At 41.5% G+C, this 23296-nt stretch overlaps 1 protein-coding gene across 2 annotated transcripts in view; it reads left to right on the forward strand.

The window, feature by feature from the left end:
• Positions 1-12461: 12461 nt before the first annotated feature.
• The window catches only part of UTRN (utrophin), a 505655-nt gene continuing 494820 nt past the window's right edge, over positions 12462-23296 (forward strand). The window contains exons 1-2 of one of the 2 annotated variants that reach the window (XM_029224149.1): positions 12462-12904; positions 17768-17932. In XM_029224149.1, coding sequence (XP_029079982.1) covers positions 17854-17932 — 79 coding nt within the window. In that variant the 5' untranslated portion in view covers positions 12462-12904; positions 17768-17853. Of the gene's footprint in view, positions 12905-17767; positions 17933-23296 lie in introns of those variants that run through there. The other variant, XM_029224150.1, reaches the window with a different exon arrangement.

Here is a 23296-nt window from a genome sequence, read left to right on the forward strand (position 1 = left end):
ATTCGTATTTGATAAACCAAGTAGATAGTATCAATACATCAAAATTGTCAGATATAATTTGAAGATATATAAAACATGGACTTTGGTATAATATATATATAATAATTTTAATTGTCATAAAATATAAATAACAAAATTTTTATCTTAACCATTTTTAAGTGTACAGTTCAATGGTATTAAGTACATTCACATTCATATATATATATTATAATGCCAGGTATCTACATGGAAATGGAAAAGCTCAGTCAAAAATATTTTTCCTTTATCAATCAATTATTGAATGGACACGTACTATGTGACCAATACCATGTTAGTATCAGACACACTCTGGGTCCTCAGGAGCTTAAAATTTATTTAGGCAACAAGATGCATAAATAAGAGGCTATAACTAAACATAAAAGGCAGTGTGATGCTTTTTTTTTTTTGGCTGCATATATAGTGGGATCTCAGTCTCCTGACCAGGAACTGAACCCAGGCCATGGCAGTGAAAGTGCTGAATCCTAACCACTAGACCACCAGGGAACTCCAAAAGGCATTATGATACATTTTAAATGAATGGTACTGACAATAAGAGTTTAGAATCCAAAGAACCCGAATCATTATGGGATGAGTAGTCAAGAAAAGCTTCAAAGAGAAGATGGACTTGAGCCACATTAATAAAAAGGGAGAAGTCACAAGGAGACACTCCAGAAGAAAGAACAGAGGGACCAAAGGTATGGGGGTGTGCTGTAAAAGATTTTTTGACGAAAAGTGAATTAAAAGGTCTGAGAATAGCAAAAGAGTAGTTTGCTACCAGACTCAAATGGCCAATTTTATCCAGGAGGCAATTGGGTGCCATTGAAGACTCTTGAACAACATGATTATAACAGCACTATGTAATGAAAAGCGTAGGATAGACTGAAGGAGAAAGAGCTGGATGAGTGAGGCCAATTAGGAGGCCATTAAAAAAGTTCAAGTACAGAGAAGAGAAGGAGTGGTAAAGTTGGGATCTGCTACCACAGATATGTGAAATATTGCGAAGGAAGAATCAACAGAGCTTGTTAATCAGTTAGATATTGAACATGGGGATGAGAGGCAAGAATCCTAGGTTCAAGCTAGAGTGACCAGAATTGTGTTACCAATTGAATGGATTGAGTAAGTCAAGAGAGGGAGATAACCTTAAAGGGAAGTTCAGTCTTAGATATGCTGAAATGGAAACAATAGAAAGACATCCAAGTAGAAAAGAGAAAGTACTGAGACAAATGAGTTGCAAAAAGAGTTGCACACTTGCAAGGTACTATTATTCAAACAAACTTTAAAGAAATTCTTTAAATTTTCACCTGCATCTTTGGGCACAAAGTCTTGATCTCTTCAACTTAACCAACTGAAATGGGAATGATTAAGCTGATCACAATGTATGATATAATCTTCATACAGACGTGTAAAGACTGTAACAGCAAATGTCAGGTTCACTTTATAATAATTGAGAAAGAACTGGAGACAGAAAAGCCTTTTAATATTGTATTCAGTTGAGAATAACCCTATGGAAAATTGAAAATACATCCAAAAACTTTAATATTGGTTTACATTAAGCAGCTAGGTTCAAGCATTTCAACATGATGTTACTGCTGTGAAATAAATTTAGAAAAATCAAGAGAAAATACTGTGTAAAACAGTTTTGTACTAACAGTGCTTGGATCAGAGCAAAAAAAGTTTTTATTGTTTATAAAATTATTTAATTTGCCATCATTCTGACCTAGAAATTTTGATCCCTAGCACAGAGAGCATTGCTAACTACAGAGTAAACAGAAACCTGTATTTTTCTCCTTTCTTTCTTCTGCAGGGTGGATTTAACCAGCAGGCACAGTGCTTAGGGCCCATGATATTTGTAAAAAGCTCATGAAATTTTACTAAATTTTGTCTAAGAAAGAAAAAAGTCAAAGTATATAAATTACATCGAAAATAATTTAAAATACTGATATTATAGTGGAAGGGGCCCACAAAGTCAAAAGTGCCTAGGGCCCACGAAAATCATACTGTGGCCTGCCTACTGTACTTAGATCTGGGTCTCTGGTCTAACCATAAACCATTGCTTTTCATACTATTCTGCACGCACTTATGAATTCTGTCAGCCTGTTATTTTCTTTTTATTAAAGTTAAATATGTCCATAATTTAAAGAATCAGTTAGTTCTACAAAGTTTGCAAAGACAGATGTCAGTCTCCAACTGCTTTTCTCCATATCCCCTTTCTCAGAAGCATCTACTTTGAACTTTTAAAGCTACTCTTCTGATATTACCTCCAAATCTCTGTCACACACTTGTAATATTCCTTCTTGTTTTTTTCAGGTTTAGATATTATCTATGGACTTCCTGTCATGAAGATGAAGATTTAAATATCTTGTCTCCTCCCCTGTTCCCGAACCCAGTCATAAACACTTCTCTGCTGTTCATCTTCTTGATTGAGATTTACGGTAATTTTAATTCACTCAGTGTTCAGGGTTAACCTTATTATGACTCTGGAGGCTATTCGGTATTGAGTCATCTAGTAAACATCTATGATTATTTTCCTTTACTGCACAACTTGTAGTTTTCCCTCAGTTAAGAATTGTTGTTTTCTCATTTACCTAGTTTTCTAGGTACACGCTTACCATTTCTTGGTATACTTGTCTACCAGATGTTTAAATATCTTCTCAGTATATTTCTTTGGGTTGAGTATTATATCAATTTTATTTTCTTAAGTTTCTTCTGGAGCATTTGGGCTTGTATGAGTCCAGATGGGTTGCCCCCATGCTTGGTGCATGATTCTGGGTAAATAAGAGAATTCTTTTGCATTCATCCTGTGTTGGATCTCATTTATTCTGAAAAGCATGTCTTCTTTTTTCTTGATTTACTCCATTGTTTGGGTTGTACATATCCTTCAGTAATTCTCTGAGAAAAAGTATGTGTGTGTGGAGTGAAGGTAAAGTTTTTCAGTGAAAGATTTTTCTCCTCACAACTTAGTTGTAAAGCTGGCCAGACATTTAATATTAGCTAAAAATCATTTCCCTTCGGAATTTGGAATGCATTGCTCCATTTCCTTCTAACTTCCTGTGTTGCTGTTGAGAAGTTCAGAGTCATTTTGGTTCCTGTTACTTTGTATGTGACCTTGCCCCCACTCCCTTCTCTCTGGAAACTTGTAGGATCTTCTCTCTGTCTTCCGTGCTCTGAAATATCTCTATGATGTATCTTGGTGGGGGCCTGTTTTCATTGCTGGACACTCAGTAAGCCCTTTCACACTAGAAATATATATCCAGCAATTTTCAGAAACCTTAAATTATTTCATTAATGAAATAATTGTTTTCTCTAGTCTCTCTTCGAGGAACTTCTGGACTTGTCCTTTAATTTGCTTATGTTTTCCCTCCTATTTTTCAAGTTTTTTTAATTTTTGTTTTCTTATTGCAAGATTTCTTCTATATTCTATTCCAATATACCTACTGAGTTTTCATTTTTAGAACAATGTTTAAATATTTTGGTTGTTGTTCTCTGTAACTCTGTTTTTTTGGAGCTTCCTAGTCTTGTTTCATTAATTTAGAACCTTCTGCTCTCTTCTGTAGATATTAATAGTAATAAAAAAAATTTTTTTCCTTGCCAGCCTAGTCATTGTTTACTTCAAGTTGCCTTTTTCTATTTATATATTTTATTCCGATATTTATGTGAGAGGTTATCCTCAGATGTCTGATAATTCTAAATTGTTTGTTAGTGCATGATTAAGGGTGTTCTAATAAAAAGCTGAGTGAAACTCCCAGTTCATGGATGACTTTCATTTTTTTCTGTAGGTAGGTGATGTGGGTCATCTGTTTGTTTTGGAACTTCCATTGTCTGCTTTTAAGTGATTCTTCTTGTGTGTTCAGATTCCCCATTGAATGTACTTACATTATCTATATCCCCATGTGGAGAATATAGACCCACTGCCTGTATTCTGAGAGCTGCACTGGGAGCAGAGGCTGGAAATATAAGCTTCGAATATGCATACTCAATCCTCCCTTCGTTGAGTATAGTTCCCTTACCTTTGGCTTGGTTTCCCTGATCCAGAGAATACATTCTTATCTTCTGCTGGGGTTGGGGAGAGGCAGTTGCCCAGCTGTTTAGGGAGGGCTGAGGAACTGAGGGATCTAACTTCTTCCTACAACCAATCCTTTTTATTTTCTCCCCCATCACTCTCCTCTTTTAGGGTTCCTGGTGCCATCACTTCCTGGGTGTGGGGCTGACATTTCAGTGGAAATTAGATTTATTCTCAGCCTCCCTCCACTGCTGACTTAATTAGTCTTTTTCAGGCCTGCAAAGTCAGTTTCCACTTGACCATCTACTTTCTTGCTTCAAAATTGTTGTCGTCATGGTCATCTTTATCTTGTAGTCTTTTTTTTTTTTTTTTTGCGGTACGATGGCCTCTCACTGTTGTGGCCTCTCCCGTTGCGGAACACAGGCTCCGGATGCGCAGGCTCAGCGGCCATGGCTCACGGGCCCAGCCGCTCCGCGGCATGTGGGATCTTCCCAGACCGGGGCACGAACCCGTGTCCCCTGCATCGGCAGGCGGACTTTCAACCACTGCGCCACCAGGGAAGCCCTATCTTGTAGTCTCATGCCTTAAAATATGTCTCTTAGGTTTAGTTTCAGTGGAGTTTTGGAAGAAGCAAGATTAGATGATGTTTTTAATCTTCATCTTTATCTGGAAGCCACTGAAACTGAGTTTTTGACTATATAGAGATTGAAGTATTCAGCATTATACAAACACAGTGACATATGATGTTTCTGATAATACTTTATAAAGATCTATGATTAGGGCTTCCCTGGTGGCGCTCCCTGTGGAGCGGCTGGGCCCGTGAGCCATGGCTGCTGAGCCTGCGCATCCGGAGCCTGTGCTCCGCAACGGGAGAGGCCACAACAGTGAGAGGCCTGCGTACCGCAGAAAAAAAAAAAAAAAAAAAAATCTACGATTGTACTGAGCAGTCAACACAATTATGTGTTAGCCCAATGTTTTTCAAACTTGAGTAATGTTCTAACCCTATATAAGGAAAAATACAACCTATAGACTCTCACTGAGTTACATTATTTTAATTATAATATTACTTAAATGTGTATTTAAATGTAAATATAGACAATTTATGCTTACAGCTCTTGTGCATTTATTTAAGCAAAAACAAACAAACAAAAAACACCACCCCTAACTTAATACAAGAAAGTCACATATTTAATTCAAATTAACGACATAAATGTAATGTAAGGTCATTTTAGTGGAAATAAATTGCAACTCTAAATATAAATACGGTACTTATCTCTATGTCCACCATCCACATACTACCATGTATTGTGTGAGAAACAAATTTGCCCATTTCTCTTAATTTGAAATACAGGGAAACCTTTTTTTCAGATAGCAAGATTCGTTATCATATAGGCATCATTTAGCAAGAATGTAACCTTGACCTATTGAGCCTGCATCTTTTCTTTTTATATTAGTCTCTAACAAATAAAATAGTGCTTCATGATGCCAAGTGGATCATAAATGTGAACAAAAACTTGGCCCTTATTTTAATTTAGAAGCATTCTCTAAAGAAGGCTCTGCCTGCACATGTGAGTTGACCAACGACCCCTTTAGGTCCTTAGATCTCTGGGATGCCTCCTTGGTGGAGGCGACTACTGTGTCAAAGCAGGGGCACAGTGCGTACCTGAGTAGAATTGCTTTTCTTTGCAAAGAACAGACACATGAATAAAGATGCTTATTGGAGGACAGATACAGTTGATGTGGTGACATAATTTCATTCTAGTGCAGGCAGCCACTAGTTTGAGATCTGTGGTGACTGTAACTACACTAAAAACCAGTTTGTCCTAATTTTGTAAAATAGTTTATTAAAATAATCAATACTTAAAATTGTCTGCACATTACCAATAAACTGCCCAAATATTTTACCCTGTTACAGTGATTGGATCTTTGAGTCCTTCTTCAGGTCCACATGGCCGGAAATGCGCAACAATCACCAAGGAGGCACTGACCTGTGCATCTGCGGCCCCTGCTAGTTCTCCAGAGGGAGAAGTCCGCTGACTTCCGGGCACACACAACACAGGATGGGGAAACTGATGCAGTAATATGTCTTTTAAAAGCAGGGTGAGAACACGGAAGAATTTGGTAACCGCTTGAAAACTTGAAGAGAGTTTTCAAGATGCAAAAAAATGGTTACTAAAGTAAGGGCAGTTGGTTAACATCATAACTTGGTCAGCCTCGGGTTTAAGTCTTCCCACAATACAGAGAGGCCGTTGCCCAGAGGGAGGAGTCTTGGAAAGAAGGGCCGTGGAGACAGCTTGGGCTGTAAAGCAGGTCCCTTTTGAATCAGTCAGCTGTGCACTTTAACGTTTGCCCCCGAGAGGGGCATCAGGAACACGGACCTCACCTCATCAAGCCTTCCTGTTGCGTTGGAACCGGAGGAGCACAGCCCAGGCTGGATTCTCAATGCCAGAGGGGTGTATCTATTTGTACCCAAGGGTACATCCAGGAACCTGAACTCTGGCCCTGGGCAAGGAAACAGGCAGAGCTAGGCTGAGGGTTAGGGCTCTTGCCAGACAGGCTGATTTAGGACACATTCCAGCTGCAATATCCAACTGGAGTTTAAGGTGGGGGAACGAATGCACAATGTAGGCATATAAAATGTATGACCACGGCCTGGAAATCTAGATGGTGATCCCCATCCTTACCAGGCTAAGGCAGTGGATGTATCTGGTTTGGCATGTCTAGCGTTGTCCACAGACAACTGAGGGGGTTAAGCAGGACTTCAACAAAAGGAAGCGTTCCTCCTGCAACCTACCACCACACACACACATCCTACGCTTTCTTACCCTCAGGCCTTCACTTAGGTCTCCTCTTTACCTGGTTAAATTTTTTTTTTTGGCGGTACGCGGGCCTCTCACTGTTGTGGCTTCTCCCGTTGCGGAGCACAGGCTCCGGACGCGCAGGCTCAGCGGCCATGGCTCACGGGCCCAGCCGTTCCGCGGCAGGTGGGATCCTCCCGGACCGGGGCACGAACCCGTGTCCCCTGCATCGGCAGGCGGACTCTCAACCACTGCGCCACCAGGGAAGACCCCTTTTTTTTTTTTTTTAAAGAAGATGTTGGGGGTAGGAGTTTACTAATTAATTAATTTTTGCTGTGTTGCGTCTTCGTTTCTGTGCGAGGGCTTTCTCTAATTGGGGCAAGCGGGGGCCACTCTTCATCGCGGTATGCGGGCCTCTCACTATCGCGGCCTCTCTTGTTGCGGAGCACAGGCTCCAGACGCGCAGGCTTAGTAGTTGTGGCTCACGGGCCTAGTTGCTCCGCGGCATGTGGGATCCTCCCAGACCAGGGCTCGAACCCGTGTCCCCTGCATTGGCAGGCAGATTCTCAACCACTGCGCCACCAGGGAAGCCCTACCTGGTTAATTTTTATATTGCACTGGGCTCGTTCAGTCATAAGTGATAGAATTCCAACATAGGTTAACATTCAGAAAAAAGGGAGCTATAAAAAGGGCACTGCCTTCCAGGGACTCTTACATCCTCAAGTCTCTTTTTCCGTATTTATTCAGCTCCTGGTGTGATGCTTTCATTTTCTCCTCTGTAGGTATAGAACTCTAGCTAGCCGTAGGAGCAGGAGATGGGTGTGGAGGGATTCCATCTTATGCTACTCCAGTTCACTAATCCAAAGAGAAAAAAAGAGAAGTTTCCCTTTCTGTGTCACTGTGAAAACTCCTCTGCAAGGACTCAGATGGGCCTAGCCTGGATCTCCCATCCTCTCTTCCGGTTAATCACTATCACTGAGGTTGAGGCCTATGATTGGCTGTTTCCAAGTCATAAGCCCACCCCAAGGCCAGATGGAGAAGTGATTGACAGCCCCACAAAATTGGATTGGCGCAGGAGAAGAGCAATTACCTAAAGGAAGAGGTAACATTCCTTCCAAAAGAATAGAAAAGATGCTGGGCAGAGGCAAGACAATAGATGTCCTTTATGATCCCTGTGATCTCTTAAGGCTCAGCTCAGGTGTCACTTCTTGATACCCCTCTGTCCCTGTCTCCTCCTATTGGGTTACATGTTCCTCTCCAGGCTCATGTTACATCTTGGCTGTACTGGTGCACCCATATTAATTTATAGTTGTCCATCTAAGTGTTGGTCTCTCTCACTAGACAGGAGCTTTTTGGAGACAGCTACCGTGGCTTATTCCCATTGGTACACCCAGCCCCTCAGCAGACAATGGGAGCTCCAGGAATGTTTTCAAAAAAAATAAGAAATGAAGATGATTACAAGATGGCACCAAATCCTCTTAAATTAAGAGAAAGAGATAGGAACAAAATAAAAGTTTAAAAGTACGAAACTCTGTGATAAATAGTTTTTATTAAGTAATTCATTTGATTTTCACAACAGCATTCGAGGGAGATATTCTTTCTGTTTCACAGACAGGAAGTTAAAGGTTAAGGTCCACAAGGTCATATAGCTGAGAACCATCAATATAATAATTAGCACTTAGGTAACTTAAATCCAGCCTGTTATCTTTCAGTTACATTATCTTCTGCCCTCCTCCTTCTTCAGGTTAAGAATGAACTTACATAACACAGCGATGCTCTTTTCCCTTCTTAGTAATTTGGACATTTTCTGCCAATAGGTTGTTTTTTACCTAAATGCACTCCTTAGTCAGTTTTGCATCTTTCATTTGTTTCTTTACCCACAAAATTAGAGGGTTGAAGGAGAGACTGTAAAATCCCTGCGAGTGCCAACGTGATAAAATTATGCAAAGTAAATGAAACCAAGTAAAAGTAACACGGATGCTAACGCCAGTTTTCTGGTTGCCAGTGGGCAGGCACACCTGAAGGAGTTGTTCTGTGTTTACACCCTCTACTCTCTGCTCCTCGTTCTTCTGTTTCAGAGCCTCCTTTATTGTATCCTTTTGTATCAGTTGCTCTTTTCTCCCCAACAGCTTAGTCCTTGTACTTTGTCCTTAGCTTCTCTGGACCCTGCATTTCAGCTCCCATACCCTCCACAGTCCTCTCCTCCTTGGCCTCCTGCCATCAGACCTTCCCTGCAGAGCATCCGGGCGAGCTTTGTACCGAGCAGGCTGAATTGCCCAGAAGGCTCCTGAGGTGTGAATGACCTCTGGTAATCTCAAGGGCGATCCACAACTGAATGAAACACTTGAATGCAAAGAGCTAAGGCTAATCGTGGGTATTTTGAAAGTATGATGGATCCAGTATGGATTTTTTTTTTCTCCTAGGGCAATTTCTAGACCCATCCAATCAACCAAAGTGGCCTATTTGAGGCCAGCCCCTTAGGGAACAGTGGCTCAAAGTGCAATTCCCCAACCATCCTGATCTAACCTCATGGGTTGCTTGTTAAAACTGCAGCTTCCTGGGCCTCACCAGACCTAGTAAATCAGAATTTCTTGGAGCTGGCAGGCAATCTGAATTTAAAATATGCTCCTTGGTGATTCTTAAGTTCACTAAATTGTAAGAAACTCTGTCTTTGTGCTAATTATCCTCTAAAAATTTCATATATTATTATCTCTTTGCTTCTTTAATTATATCAATGAATTTTATTTATAGGTTTCTTCAACTTGCACAAGTATTAGACATTTGACTGAAGAATTTAGCAACAATATTCAGCAAATATTATAGTTTTATTATATATAAGCCACAGAGCTATACTTTCTTGACCTGAAAAAGATGAGGTAAATTCTCCAGTTTATGTCCCTCTTTTAAATGCTTCCATGTGGGGTATTTATTCACAGTCAACACCAATGGTAAAGCTGAAGGAGAGCCTTGCTTTTTATACATTGTGCATTTCCCCATTTTTCTATCGTTTAGAGAGAAACTGTTTTTATAATTTTGCATAAAAGTTTAGTCGCAAAGTTTTCTTTTTGGCTCTTATGTTAGGATGCAGTTTCCTGGATACGAACCATATCTATGTAGAATCACGTCTCTGTATATTATATATACCTACACATGCCTATATCTTTATATAGAAATCTACACTCATATCATCATTTTTTCTCCTATGTCAAGGGCTTTATCCCAGAGATTATCAGTTCAGTTTTCTTGAATTTTCACTGTTCTCTGGTGACTGTGAGGCAATTCTGAGTTTGGATTAATGGCAGATCCAGGCCCCATTCCTATCACTTTCTCTGAATGTTCTACATCCATCTTCGGGGTGGGCAGAGAAAACCTCATCACAGGCACATGGACTGCAGCTGGACTGTTGGTCGCAGGGGCAGTAACTGCTACCCACGTCCTCATGGCCTGTCTCCACTTTCCCCTCAGCTCCATTCTCAGGCTGTGAAGGAAGGTCGCACTGTCTGTTCTATGGAAACGTAGTCCTCTGAGGTCAAAATCTCCCATTAAGTGTGGTTTTCTTACTTACAAAGCAAACAGGGAGCAGGACCAGAGTGGGATGCTTGGTTATCCCACCAGTAGGAACTTCTTTGGCTCCTTTTGCTCATGATCTACAGAGAATATCAGTCTCTGAGTGAGGGGAGAAGGGCTAGAAACAGGTAAGGCACAGGTTCCCAGGTAAGGCACCCATAAGCCCCTGAAGCTGGGCGTGGCTGGAGTCAGTATCATAGAGACGGAGGCTGTTGTCCCACGTGTCCCTTTCCTTAGGGTTTTCCAGGAAGCTTAGCTAAACATCACCTCAGAGCTTGAAAACTCAGAAATTCTATGTCCCCAAATGACTGTGTTTTTCCAAAATTTTGGGTTAAATAAATATTTGTGTATCACTTTGCAATTTACAAAGTGCTCTTCACTTACATAATTTTCAGTAATGAAATCCTCAGACGCTCCAATGTGGTTTTATTTTAAAGGAAGCAATCTGAGTTTTCATTAACTCCACCGGGATACAGAGCATGATGAGCAGCTTTAAGGGTCTGTAGAATTATCAGTTAAAAGAAACCTCAGTCTCCCTTGATACAGCCAGACTCAAAAAGCACTTGATCTGTCCTTTTCTTACAGCACTTATCGCCGATCTTGCATTTCCTTACTTACTTACTTGTCTTATCTCACTTACTAGATTTGAAGTTCTTTAAGGCAACATCTCAGATTTATCTTTGCATTATTCACAGCGCCAGTGGAACTGGAAGGCCACAAACTGGTGTTTGTAAAATGAATGAATGAATGAAAGTGGATGAATAAATTATACCCACTTCCTATTAATCTTCTGGATTTTATTTGGCTTATGTGAAGAAAATCCCCCCAAAGAAAGGAGGCTAAGCTAGAGACTTTATAAGGAATACTACCCACCCCCCCAATAGACTGAGGAAACTTGTACGTTATAACTAATAAAAGACTAGTGAGTTCTTTCTGAAAATTTTGTTTAAGGCCCCTAGTGGTTTATCTTTACTACCTCGTAAATTGTTAACTCTCAAATATTAAACCAGCAATAAACCAGAGCTCCCTTATCAATCATCCTTTCCTCATTGTTTATACCAACTAGGAATTTAGGTTGCTGTTTTTTTTTTCCCCCTCCCAAGTGTGATGATCATGTAAAAGAATCAGAGGAACACATTGGGAATGACATATGTAAGTAAGAAAAATTCACACACAGCACAAACTCATATTATGCCGTCACCTCAGCCTTGCAACAGGCTCTGTAATAGATGTTTGTGCGTATGTATATTGGCAAAATAGAAAAACAAGGTCAGCGCAAACAGTATTTGTACGTATGAACGAATGTAAAACAAAATTTCAAGTTTTTCTTAACATTAAAAATGACACCAAGAAAACTATATAAAATAAATATATCCTTGGAACTAGGACCCCAAATTCAGCAACATCAGCACACTGAGATGGGAGAAAGAAAACCACCCTGACCAAAGACCAGGTTTGCGTGGGGTGGGTGTGACTCACATTTTCGGATAATCTGAATAAAGGGGCTCGTGTCAGCACGAGGCATCCATGCTAGCTGGGCTCTCACAGTCCACTCCGGGTGCGCCGCCCCAGGCCAGCCGAGCGCCAGCCCGGCTGCTGCAGCCCGGGAGGGCGCGCGGGGCGGGCGCTGATTGATGGGGCGCGCGGTCAGGTGACCCCGGGCGCCACGTTCCCGGAGCCCAGCCTGCGGTGGCCGCCTGCGCCGGGCCGGGGCCGAACACGGAGCCGAGAGGAACCGATCTCCCGGAACAAAGTTGCCGGCCCTGCGCCAGTGGGGCTGGAGAGCCGAGGGGGAGGGGAGCGGCTGGCCGGACCTGCTCGGCCCCCTCCTCCTCGGGAGAGCGAACGCCGAGTGCCCGGACAAGAGCCAGTTCCCAGGAGGGCGGCCACGCGCACCCCGGCGGTCCCGTGCCCTCCCCTGCCTCCTGGGCCTCCGGCGCTCCTCTCCCTTCGCCAACAAAGGGGCAGGCCCGCGGGGGTGGGGGGGGGGGAGGAGGCGGAGCCGGAGGAGCGAGCCGCTCGCGCACAAAGTTGTGGAGTCGCCTTTCCTCGGAGGAGGGGAGCGGGCAGCCGCAGCCTGCAGCGGGCTTTCTCCCGCCGAGGGGCGAGGAGGAGCCTCCGGCTCCCAAAGCCGATTGGGGAATCTCGGGGAGCGGTGCCTCCCTCCTTGCGGGTCATTTCAGCAGACGGAAAACTCTCTAGTGTTTGGCAAACTTGGTGCCTGCGCGCCCGTTCCAGGTTTGCACTTGGACTGTTTTGTTTTTGTTTTTGGCGGAACTACGGGGCAGGAAGATTGCACAAGTTAGGGGCGTTTTCAGTCGGGTGTCAAAAAAAAATTTTTTTTCTTTCGGATCTTGTCTGGTTTTCCATAGTTCCTTTTAAAAAAACACCGCATCACAGAGCTCACGTTCGCACACACCCCCGCGATTACTACGCCTCAAACACAGCAGAGGAGCCCTCGGCCCGCTCGGGACGCGGCGGCGGCGGGCAGGCGAGGCGGGCCCGCGGGTCACGGGAGCAGGTAAGCCCATGCATTATTGAGCCTCGGGCCGGGTAATGTGACCACAGCCCCGGGGAAACGGGGCGTAGGCTGCGGGAAGGATGGACTTTCCTGCGGCTCACGCGCCCAGGATCAGCGTCCCGAGCTCCTTCTCAAGGCTGAGCCTAGGACGTAACCAACTTTTGCTTGCACTTTCCTTGGAACCCCAGTTCAGCTCCCCGCGGCGGGACAGAGAATGCCAGAAACGTGGAGAGAGCTCGGGCGAGAAGGTACTCGGAATCCGTGTAGTAGCGAACGACCCAAACTCCTCCGACTGGTTCCGGACTCCGTCTTGACTCCCCCAGTCTTCCTCCCGGCTAGGGTGAGAGGGTCGCGCCTCCGTGCGCGCCGGGCCAGTGATCTCCAAGAGGGGACGTGGCTTCTTAGAGGGCCTGTCACACATACCCCAGCCCCGGGAAGGCGGGGCCCCGGAGGTGTCCGCAAGGACAGGGAGGGGAGAGGTTCCCAGCTATCCGCCTGGCAGGAAACGTGCTCGACCTCCGGGCCGTTGCTGCTCCCGAGGGTGGGGCTTTGGAGAGGTGACGAGGGGCGCTCCGTCGGTGAGTAGTCCCGCGCGGTCGCCTCTTCTGGTTTCCCGGACCCTTGGCATCTCTTGCTGCAAGTGGTAAGGTAATTCATGTCCCTTTGTGGCTCCGGGTCCGAGGCTCTGGTTGCCCAAGGCCCCTTTAAAAACCAAGACAGCACTAATTTTAGGCTGTGCAACTTTTAGAAGGCACGCTGTTAAAAGTGAATTTTTTCGCCAAGCCCCAGATTACCAAAGGGGCTCGTGCCAGGGTTGTTTCAAGGGAAGGAGAAAACGTGTCCGACTTCCAATTGCCAGGGAGCTCTCACTTTGTTTTACGCTTAACTGGGGAGCCCGGGTCTAACCTGGGTTTAACAGCCTCTCTCACGGGGATGCCCCGGGGAGAGCCTCCTCTTTACCAGCCTCCAGGTCACCTGGGTCACCAGGGCCTCGCGGGTCGGTTCTTCATGGAACTCCCCTTGGGACGGTCAGTTGCCGTAGCGGGCGTGAACCGAGTTCGGGGAAGCCTCGATTCCCGGGGTTCGGGCGGGAGCTCGCGGCCTCAGGGACCACCGGCAGTAGCCTCATCCGTTCCTTTGTAACTTGCATGGGCCTCAGGAAGTCGGGTGGGCCCCTCCGGGCTGGTTGCTGGTGGGCCCGGGGCACGCAGCCTGCTGATAGCGCCGCGAGTCAGGCGAGAGCTGCTGGAATGCGAAGCTCCTGGGTGCGTTGGCTTCCAGAGGGCCAGGAGGCGAGGGCCAAGGTTTACGCGGAGTCATTCCCGCCCCCTGGACCCGCATTTATGGGACCGAGGAGACAGCTCTTTAACTCTCCTTCAGGTGTTTACCTAAAATTGATTGCCCCTGTAAACAGCATTAACCACAACAGTATGAACCTTCCCTTGGAGCGCTTCCGAGAATGAATGGCAGTTCTTGGCACTGGGCGGTGTCTTTTACCAAGTTTCAAGCGGAGCCGCTAACTCTGGCCCTCTGGGCTTCCTTTTCCACTCTCGCTAGCATTCTTAGGTTTTGGTTCCCGGTGGAAATGAATGAATAGTTTTTGCCTAAGGACCCACACCATATTTTCATCATAACTGCACATTGTTAAACATGTTTGTATTCTTACATTTTGTAATTTCCAAATTAAAAAAAAAATTAAAACATTAGATTTGCCCATAAGGCCAACCCCCATACTTTCAACCCGGGTTTATTGCCACATACTCACGGCTTCTGGTCCATATGACAGCCAGAGACGTTCTGAAGAAAGCTGGTGAGTATAGAGTGTACTGGTTTCAGTGAGAAAGAGCTGGCTAAGCTGTGCAGAACATCATTATGAGGCAACAGAACTTAGAGCAGAGGTAACAATAAATTACAACTCTAGAGGGCTTAAAGCTTGTAAAGCGATATCCCATTCATTTATTCTGTTTCTCGCCTAGCTTGGTGTGGAAAATGGCCTTGCTTCCATACTATTGATGTAGAAGTGGAGGCTCACACGGAGGCACATTGTTAGTGATGAAAGTTTGATCTGTCTTCTGACAGCCAATAATGAATTCCTGCCATGTGTTACTCAGGAGACCCCTGCCCATTAGTGGCACCAAGTGTCAGTCAGTGGGTATCTGTTACTGTTAAAATGGTCTTATGTGCTTCTCCCACCTTCCCATTCTTTCCTTGTCCTCTGCTCCCCCTTACTGCTGTATCTCTGTAGCATATAAAGAAGAGAAAATTTGAGAGTTTATCTTAGGTAGTGGCAAAATAAAATATTATGATGCAGGAATATTAATGTGCAAATGAAATAAAGTTCTGTGTGAACAGTTTACTTATCTTTTAGGGACTGGGAAAAGTCTTTGGAAAGTGTTGAAGAAGACCCTTGGCTAAGACCACTTATGAAGGAGAGCATTAGAAATATCTTTCAAAGGGAATAATTAGTTCATTTCTAGTAAAGAGAATTTTTGGGGGGCAAAACTGATTTTCCATAATGAAATTTTATGTGCATTCTTCTGAACAAAGTTTTTGGTTCTTGAATATAATAAAATACACTTAAGAATTCAGCAAATCTTTTGCAGTTATGTACCTCCCAAAAAGAACTTAATTACATAATAATCCATAAAGTATAACAGTAGTGGACGATATAAAAAATGTTTTTTATACCCTCACAAAATCTGGCAGGCTGATGATCCAATCCATGTATTCCTCCCTACTAGAGAGGAAATTGTTCCTAAAGCTTTAGCAATCCACCACAGTTTTCATGTGTGTCAAACACTTTAACACTTAAAACATTTTTCTAAGGTAATTTTGATCTCTTTATTATTAGAACACACCTTTTTCCTAACTGGTAAGGAAAAAAATAATATATTTTATATATTTATATATTATAAAATAATATGGTGTTTCCTTGAATGTCATAAAACATTGTAATATGTAAAACTTCTAATTATTTCATAAATATGTGAAATGAAATATATTACAAAATAATAATGCCACATGGTGTATCCTTGAAATAAAGAACTGAGTTGTCTATCCTAGTTAGCCATAAACCCTGCTTGTGATACCTATTGTAATATGTGAATTAATGTCTGTTGCTTGTAGATTAATATTTGGATGTGTTGAGTGTTATATTCCCAGTTAAATGATTAATTTATTTAACTAGCATTTGGGGTGCTCATAGGGGATGTTAGGATATAGCCAAGTTGCTGAACTTAAACTTGAATTCTGATTCTGTTTGGATTGTTTGGGCATTGTGTTCCAGAAAGTACTAGGGCTATTATTATTGACATTCTTAAAGAAAAGTGGTACCGAAGGATAGAATCCTCAATTCTTTAAATTTTAAAGGTGCCTCTGACTAATTAATTGCTAAAGATTAAAATTATTTTGAGTGATATGTATTCTCAGCAGAATTTTCATGATGTATTTTCCAGAATAAAATCTGTGTCAATGGATATAACATGTAACCGTTCAGATTTATATATAATCCAGACCATTCCTGAGATCAGACTTTTTTGTTATCTCCACTTGTATATCTCAGAGGCATCTCAAACTCAGTAAATCCAAATCACACTCATTATTTCTTCCTTTAGAGGCTCATCCTCCAGTGTTCCCCAGCTCAGTGAATGACTCAATTGCCCAAGCCAAAATTGGGCAGTCATTTTGCACCTCAGTATCCTGAGCGTCTCATATCCAGTCAGTTTCCAAATCCTATTGACCTTTACTTAATATCTAATATACCACAAGTGCACGCACTTCTTTCCATCTACCCTTATTTAGGCCACAATCATGTTGCTTCCCAGCTTAAAACCATCTACTGGATTCCCACTGCTCTTTTTTTTTTTTTTGGCTGCGTTGGGTCTTCGTTGCTGCGCGCAGGCCTTCTCTAGTTGCCGAGAGCAGGGTCTGCTCTTCTACTCTTCGTTGCGGTGCGTGGGCTTCTCTTTGCAGTGGCTTCTCTTGTTGCGGAGCATGGGCTTTAGGGCGCGTGGGCTTCAGTAGTTATGGTGCACAGGCTTAGTTGTTCCACAGCATGTGGGATCTTCCTGGACCAGGGATCGAACCTGTGTTCCCCTGCAATGGCAGGCGGATTCTTAACCACTGTGCCACCAGGAAAGTCCCCGCACTGCTCTTTAGGAAAGCCTTGACATGGTCTCTAAGGCCCTGTCCCTGGTCCTATCTACCTCACCTAGTTCAACAGGTCTCTCTCCTCTTGGCTGTTCTCTCCAAAAGCACTGGCCTTTGCTCAGATTCATGAATGCTCCATGATTCTTCCTGCCACTTAACATGGGAAATTCTCTTCCCACCTCTCTTTTTGGCTAATTAAATTCATCTCATCCTTGAAGGCTTGGCTCAAATGTCACCTCTTCAAGAAAGCCTTCTTTAATTGCCCAGAGCAAATCAGATTCTTCTGTATGCTCATACTACTCTATGCTTCTCGTTTATACATTTGTAACATGTTAGTATTATAATGAAATAATTTATTATATAATTAATTGCTTGGTGTCTATGAATTTCAAGATAGTACAGGCTGTGTCTCTTTTTGATAGTCATATTTCCGTTGCCCAGATCAGTGCCTTACACATAGTCTGTGATTGAATATTTGCCGAATGAATGGTTACTGTATATAACTTTATATAACTGTATATGACTATATATATAATGTATATGTATAGTTTGATATTTATAGTCATATATATTATATAGTCATTATACATATTATAGTTGTATATTATAGCAATATATGTGATATGTTCTATATGTTAATATATATGTCAACATATGTGTTATAGTCATATATATATATATATTTCAAATCAATACTTTCCCATTTCTCTTTAGGTATTGATGTTGATCATTATAGAAAACTGAAAGTCTTAAAAAGAGGACCTTGTAAAGTCTTTGGATTATATTGAAACTCAGCTAAGATGGCCAAGTATGGAGAACACGAGGCCAGGGCTGACGATGGGCAGAACGAGTTCAGTGACATCATTAAGTCCAGATCTGGTAAGTAATGGAAGCTTAAGAAAATGAATGATTTTTATGCATAAACTACTTAGAAGACACAGGTTTTTATTGGCTTGTTTTGTACTATTCTTGTGAGACAGCCTTCTTTGGAGAAACATAATTCTGACAAATGACTATTACATTGTAAATGGTAATATAGTATCTCTGTATCCTATCTTAATTTCTCAACCCAACTTGGTCTCCTGGTATGTTGCTTGACATTGCTTGGTGAAACTGCTACCTGTTAGTTGATTGCTGTTCATTTATAAGAAACCCCTTGAACACAAAATGCAGCTTAAAAAAAATGATGCTTAAAGTAGGAAGTACTGTGGTTTCTGCTGGGATGGATCCTCTTGAATTTTGCTTCCATACTGCCTTTCCTCCATCCCATTTGGTGACCATCTCTAGGCCAACAGGTGTCTTCCTACCTGTTCTTCCCATTTTGAAACTTCTTATGGACCTTCTCAAGGCACAGTTTCCACTTAGGTAATATAATAAACTAGACTAAGACAGATTAATGGTTTTCTGTGAACATTTAAATTGGGGACTTAAGGATACCACTCCCTCCCCCAATTTTTTTAATATAACCGAGTGCTTTTTGACTCTGGCTGTACAAATGAATCAACTGGGGAGTTTTTTAAAAAAAAAAAATGCAGATGCATTGTCTCCACTACAGAACTATTGAATAAAAATTTATGTATTTTTAAAAAGCTTCAAATACAATTCTGAGCTAGACTCTATGGGGAGATATTTTTGAGCAGGCAGGACCTTTCTGAGTTTTGAAAATTGCACAGAACTCCACCCTGGGTGTGAACACTATACTTAAGTAACTTTGAGAGTTACTTTGGGCTATAAACTTACATCCAGTGTCACTTTAAAACCATAAAAGGAACCTAAAGTCTGTTTTTGCTGTGTGCACCATCTTTATTTATGTTAGGAAGTTATTTCTTATTGTATGAATCTGGAGAAATATGCACTGAAAATAAGCTCCAAATACATTTAAGATACATTTCCCTCTATGACACTATTGTTGGTTGATTGGTAAAGATTTTGGTTATTACAGTCTTGGCTCTAAATATGTAGGTGCTATTGTGTAGCTTGAAGGATATTTTGGGGGGTACAGCTTAATATCTTATTTTAAAGTATGCTCTGAGAATGTTTTATTGCCCCCACATTATTTTTGATTTAAATGCTTTAGTAGTATAGAGTACTATGTTGATATAAGGGATTACTAATATCTTCTTAAGAGTATAGAATGTATATCCAGAAATATATAAATGTAACAAGGAGGAAAATGAACGTGAGACAATTTAATGTATCCATGCTTGTCATGTTCTATAAATTGTGAGGAGTTATGTTATGTTCTTAAATAGTTTCCGGACCTCCATTACAGTAAGACCTTTGATATTTATAACTATGTACTTTAGCCATGTTCATAAAAAAGTAATTATATAAGTTTAAAAATACTGGGTATATATGATGAGTACCCATAACTTTCAAACTATTCTTTCAATTAAAAATGATTACTTCAAAAAAAATGATTATTTCAAAAGACTGACTATTCTCATACACTATTGGGAGATAGTTGGGCAAAAATTATTACGTTTTTTTAAAAAAATTTTATTTATTCATTTATTTAATTTTTTAGCTGCATTGGGTCTTCACTGCTGCACACAGGTTTTCTCTAGTTGTGGCGAGTGGGGGCTACTCTTTGTGGTGGCGCGTGGGCTTCTCATTGCAGTGGCTTCTCTTGTTGCAGAGCATGGGCTCTAGGCGCCTGGGCTTCAGTAGTTGTGGCTCGTGGGCTCTAGAGTGCAGGCTCAGTAGTTGTGGCACACAGGCTTTGTTGCTCCGTGGCATGTGGGATCTTCCCGGACCAGGGCTCAAACCCATGTCCCCTGCATTGGCAGGCGGACTCCTAACCAGTGCGCCACCAGGGAAGCCCTATTACATGTTTTTAACATATGCATACCAGTTGGCCCAGTAACTCTATTTTTGGAGTTTTGTTCCTAGGGAACACACAGAAATATACAAGTAAAAATTTGATCACAGAAAAAAATTATAAACACCATAAAAATCCAACATTGAGGATTGGTGAGATCATAATTTCCCAAAGTATTTTGAAAGCAGCATAAGTTCTAATGTGTAATTCAAATAAGGATGTCATAGGCAAAATAATTTTAGGAAACAATGGTTAACCTACTCTGTTCCTTTTAGTGTAGGGCACTTGAATAAATCATATAGAAACTCAGTGGAGCTAATTAAATTAGCATGTATTCATAAAGTAGAAGATTATACATTCATAAAAATGTATGTGTATGACCATAGAAATATGTTCTTGATGTTACATAAAAAATATGTGCAATATGAAGTCATTTGTGTGAAAAAATTTTTTTTTTCAAAAAAGTTTAGCAGAGTGTATACTAAAATGTTAATAGTGGTCATCTTGACGTTTGGGGATTATAATTTTTCTCTTTTTGCTCATATGTACTTTCTAAAGCTTTTCAATGAGCCTGTATTACTTCTTATATCTTTAAAGTATTTTTAAAGTATTCTTAAAAATCTCAAATTGCTTCGAGTGTTTTAATGCCAAGGTGATGACTATTACATTTTTTTTTTTTTCTTGATGGCTCCTACTTCAAAAAACATTGAAAAGTTAGCAGTTGCATAGCTGAGATCTGAATCACATTCTTTTGGCTGGATTATGTTGCAAAAAGCAGTAGATAAATTTGGATATGAATGGGCCTATTAGTTCCAACCTTGCTTTCTGGAAGGCACTTTTTTGATTCTTTTAAGGTAAATATTAACTCAGTGGTCAGTTCTCATGGTACTCTAAAATTTACATGTTGAACAGGGATCTTTAGTTCAGATTAAGTCAAAGGAATCATCTACATATGATGCATATATTTTTTTAACATCTTTATTGGAGTATAATTGCTTTACAGTGTTGTACTAGTTTCTCTTGTACAACAGATTGAATCAGCTATACGCATACGTATATCCCCATATCCCCTCCCTCTTGTGTCTCCCTCCCACCCTCCTTATCCCACCCCTCTAGGTGGACACAAAGCACCGAGCTGATCTCCCTGTGCCATGCAGCTGCTTCCCACTAGCTATCTATTTTACATTTGGTAGTGTATATGTGTCCATGCCACTCTCTCACTTCGTCCCAGCTTACCCTTCCCCCTCCCTGTGTCCTCAAGTCCATTCTGTACATCTGTGTCTTTATTCCTGTCCTGCGCCTAGGTTCATCATTTTATTTTTTTAGATTCCATATATGTGTGTTAGCGTACAGTATTTGTTTTTCTCTTTCTGACTTACTTCACTCTGTATGACAGACTCTAGGTCCATCCCATAATTCAAGAAGAGTTATGTACCACAATGTTCATTGCAGCACTATTTACAATAGCCAGGACATGGAAGCAACCTAAGTGTCCATCGACAGATGAATGGATAAAGAAGATGTGGCACATATATACAATGGAATATTACTCAGCTATAATGCATATTTTTAAAGATCCTCGTTGGATGCGTTCTATGCTGAATTTTTGCTTTTTCATTTTTTTAAGGGAATGTTGTCCTACAGGAGAATTTTGATTCAAATCTGTTCCTATATGTTTCTTCCTTTTGAGGGACTAGCTATGGGGGAGGGCATAGAGATTAGGGTGGAAAAGAGAAGTGATGTTGAGATTATACTGGTAAATTTATCTCTTGGTTTATGATGATTCCTCTTCCTCTCCAAATCCTTGAGTTTGGACAGTCTAAAAGCCTGGCATCATAAAAATATTGGTGCATTTTATGTTAAGGTATTAGGATTGTTTATATTGACCATATTCAATATTAATTTGCTTTATGCAGTGTATGAGGTTTAATAATTTTTTAAAGTCATTTTCACCATCTAAGCAGAAATCTGAAATATCAAGAGTAGGTGAGGACATAGTTTCATGAATATAAAAGTCATACATTTCTTTATGGTTGTAATACATTTGCCTTGGATTTGAGTGACTTTTAGAAAAGAACTTGAAAGAATATGACCTTTAATGATTCAGGGCCTGGGCTTGGGTAAAAGTAGATCTTTCCCTAACTTAAAACACGCAAGTCAAATTCATCCGTCGAGTGCCTCTTTGATAGCCTGAATTGGTGGGCTTCAGAAAGTTTAACAATTTATTAAGTATTTTGAGAGTAGGCCAAGAGTAAGAATTGTTTTTAAGTGAAATATGTTGTCAGTGGAGTCTGTGATGCATAAACTTCTGCTTGGAACGTTTTCACCATGAAATAATGAAATGGTTTGAGATTATGTATAACGTCAAAGACTGTCCTCTCCGCTATTTTATTCTGTCAGTAGCTGACACTAATGCCAGTAACATAGAATAAGTCAACCTTTTCTGTTCTTCTCAGTGCTGGTGTGGTAAGTTTTAGCTCAAAGCGCCCTAAAGAGGGTAGACTTCAGGGCTAAAGACTGTGCCAGCTAGCTCCAAGTGGGGATTTTGACTGTTTAGGGATTAGAAGCAGAGATTCTCAGATGGGAACATTTGTTGAATGAATTAGTCGGTAAACTCCACATCATTGTATGATTGAAAGCGTTCTTTCAAAGCCTTTAGGCAGGAAGGCTGAGTGTAACAGTTTTATCATTTCTTTCTTCACCTTTTCTATTCTTGGGTAATCCTGGGATCTAATTGTTGAGGGAACCTTAGAGGCCCTATCACCTGGCCGTGCCTGTGCGGTGGTTACCCAACCTCTGCTTGCACGCCTCCAGTGATGGATCTCACTGATGATTGATAATGATGATAATTCTAGCAACTTACATTTACTGAACACATACAGTGTGCAGATGTGGTGCTCAGAGTTTAATCCTCACAACCACTGCTTCACAGATGACAGACGTGAGCCACACAGAAGTATAATAATTTGCCACACTGGCCTTCTTTCTGTTTCTCCAAAGGCCCAGTCATGCCTACCTCAGGGCCTTTGCACACCCCTCTTCCCCTGCCTTTGCCTGATGGGCTCTTTCTCGTCATTTAGAGCTGGGCTTCAGTGTCACCTCTGAGAGAACTTCCCTGCTGACTTTAGAAAGTAGCTCTCCCAGTCATTCTTGACTGTATCACTATATTTAAGTTCCCCATATGCTCTATCACTATCTGGTACTTTTCTTGTTTTTTGTGCTTGTTAATGTCCTTCCTACTAAAATTTAATTCTACAAGAGTAGGGACCCATATATCCCTGGGACCAAGCCCAGTGTCTGGCTCACAGTAGGTGAGCAGTGAATGTCTATTCAATGAAAAAGGCTACAGAACTAGAAAGCACCAGAGCTGGGGTGAGAACTCAGGTGATCTGACTCTAGAAACCCTCATTTGACCTCTGTAG

This window comes from Monodon monoceros, unplaced genomic scaffold (genome assembly GCF_005190385.1).
Source record: "Monodon monoceros isolate NGI ecotype Baffin Bay Population unplaced genomic scaffold, NGI_Narwhal_1 Super_Scaffold_15, whole genome shotgun sequence".
Taxonomy (NCBI): domain Eukaryota; kingdom Metazoa; phylum Chordata; class Mammalia; order Artiodactyla; family Monodontidae; genus Monodon; species Monodon monoceros.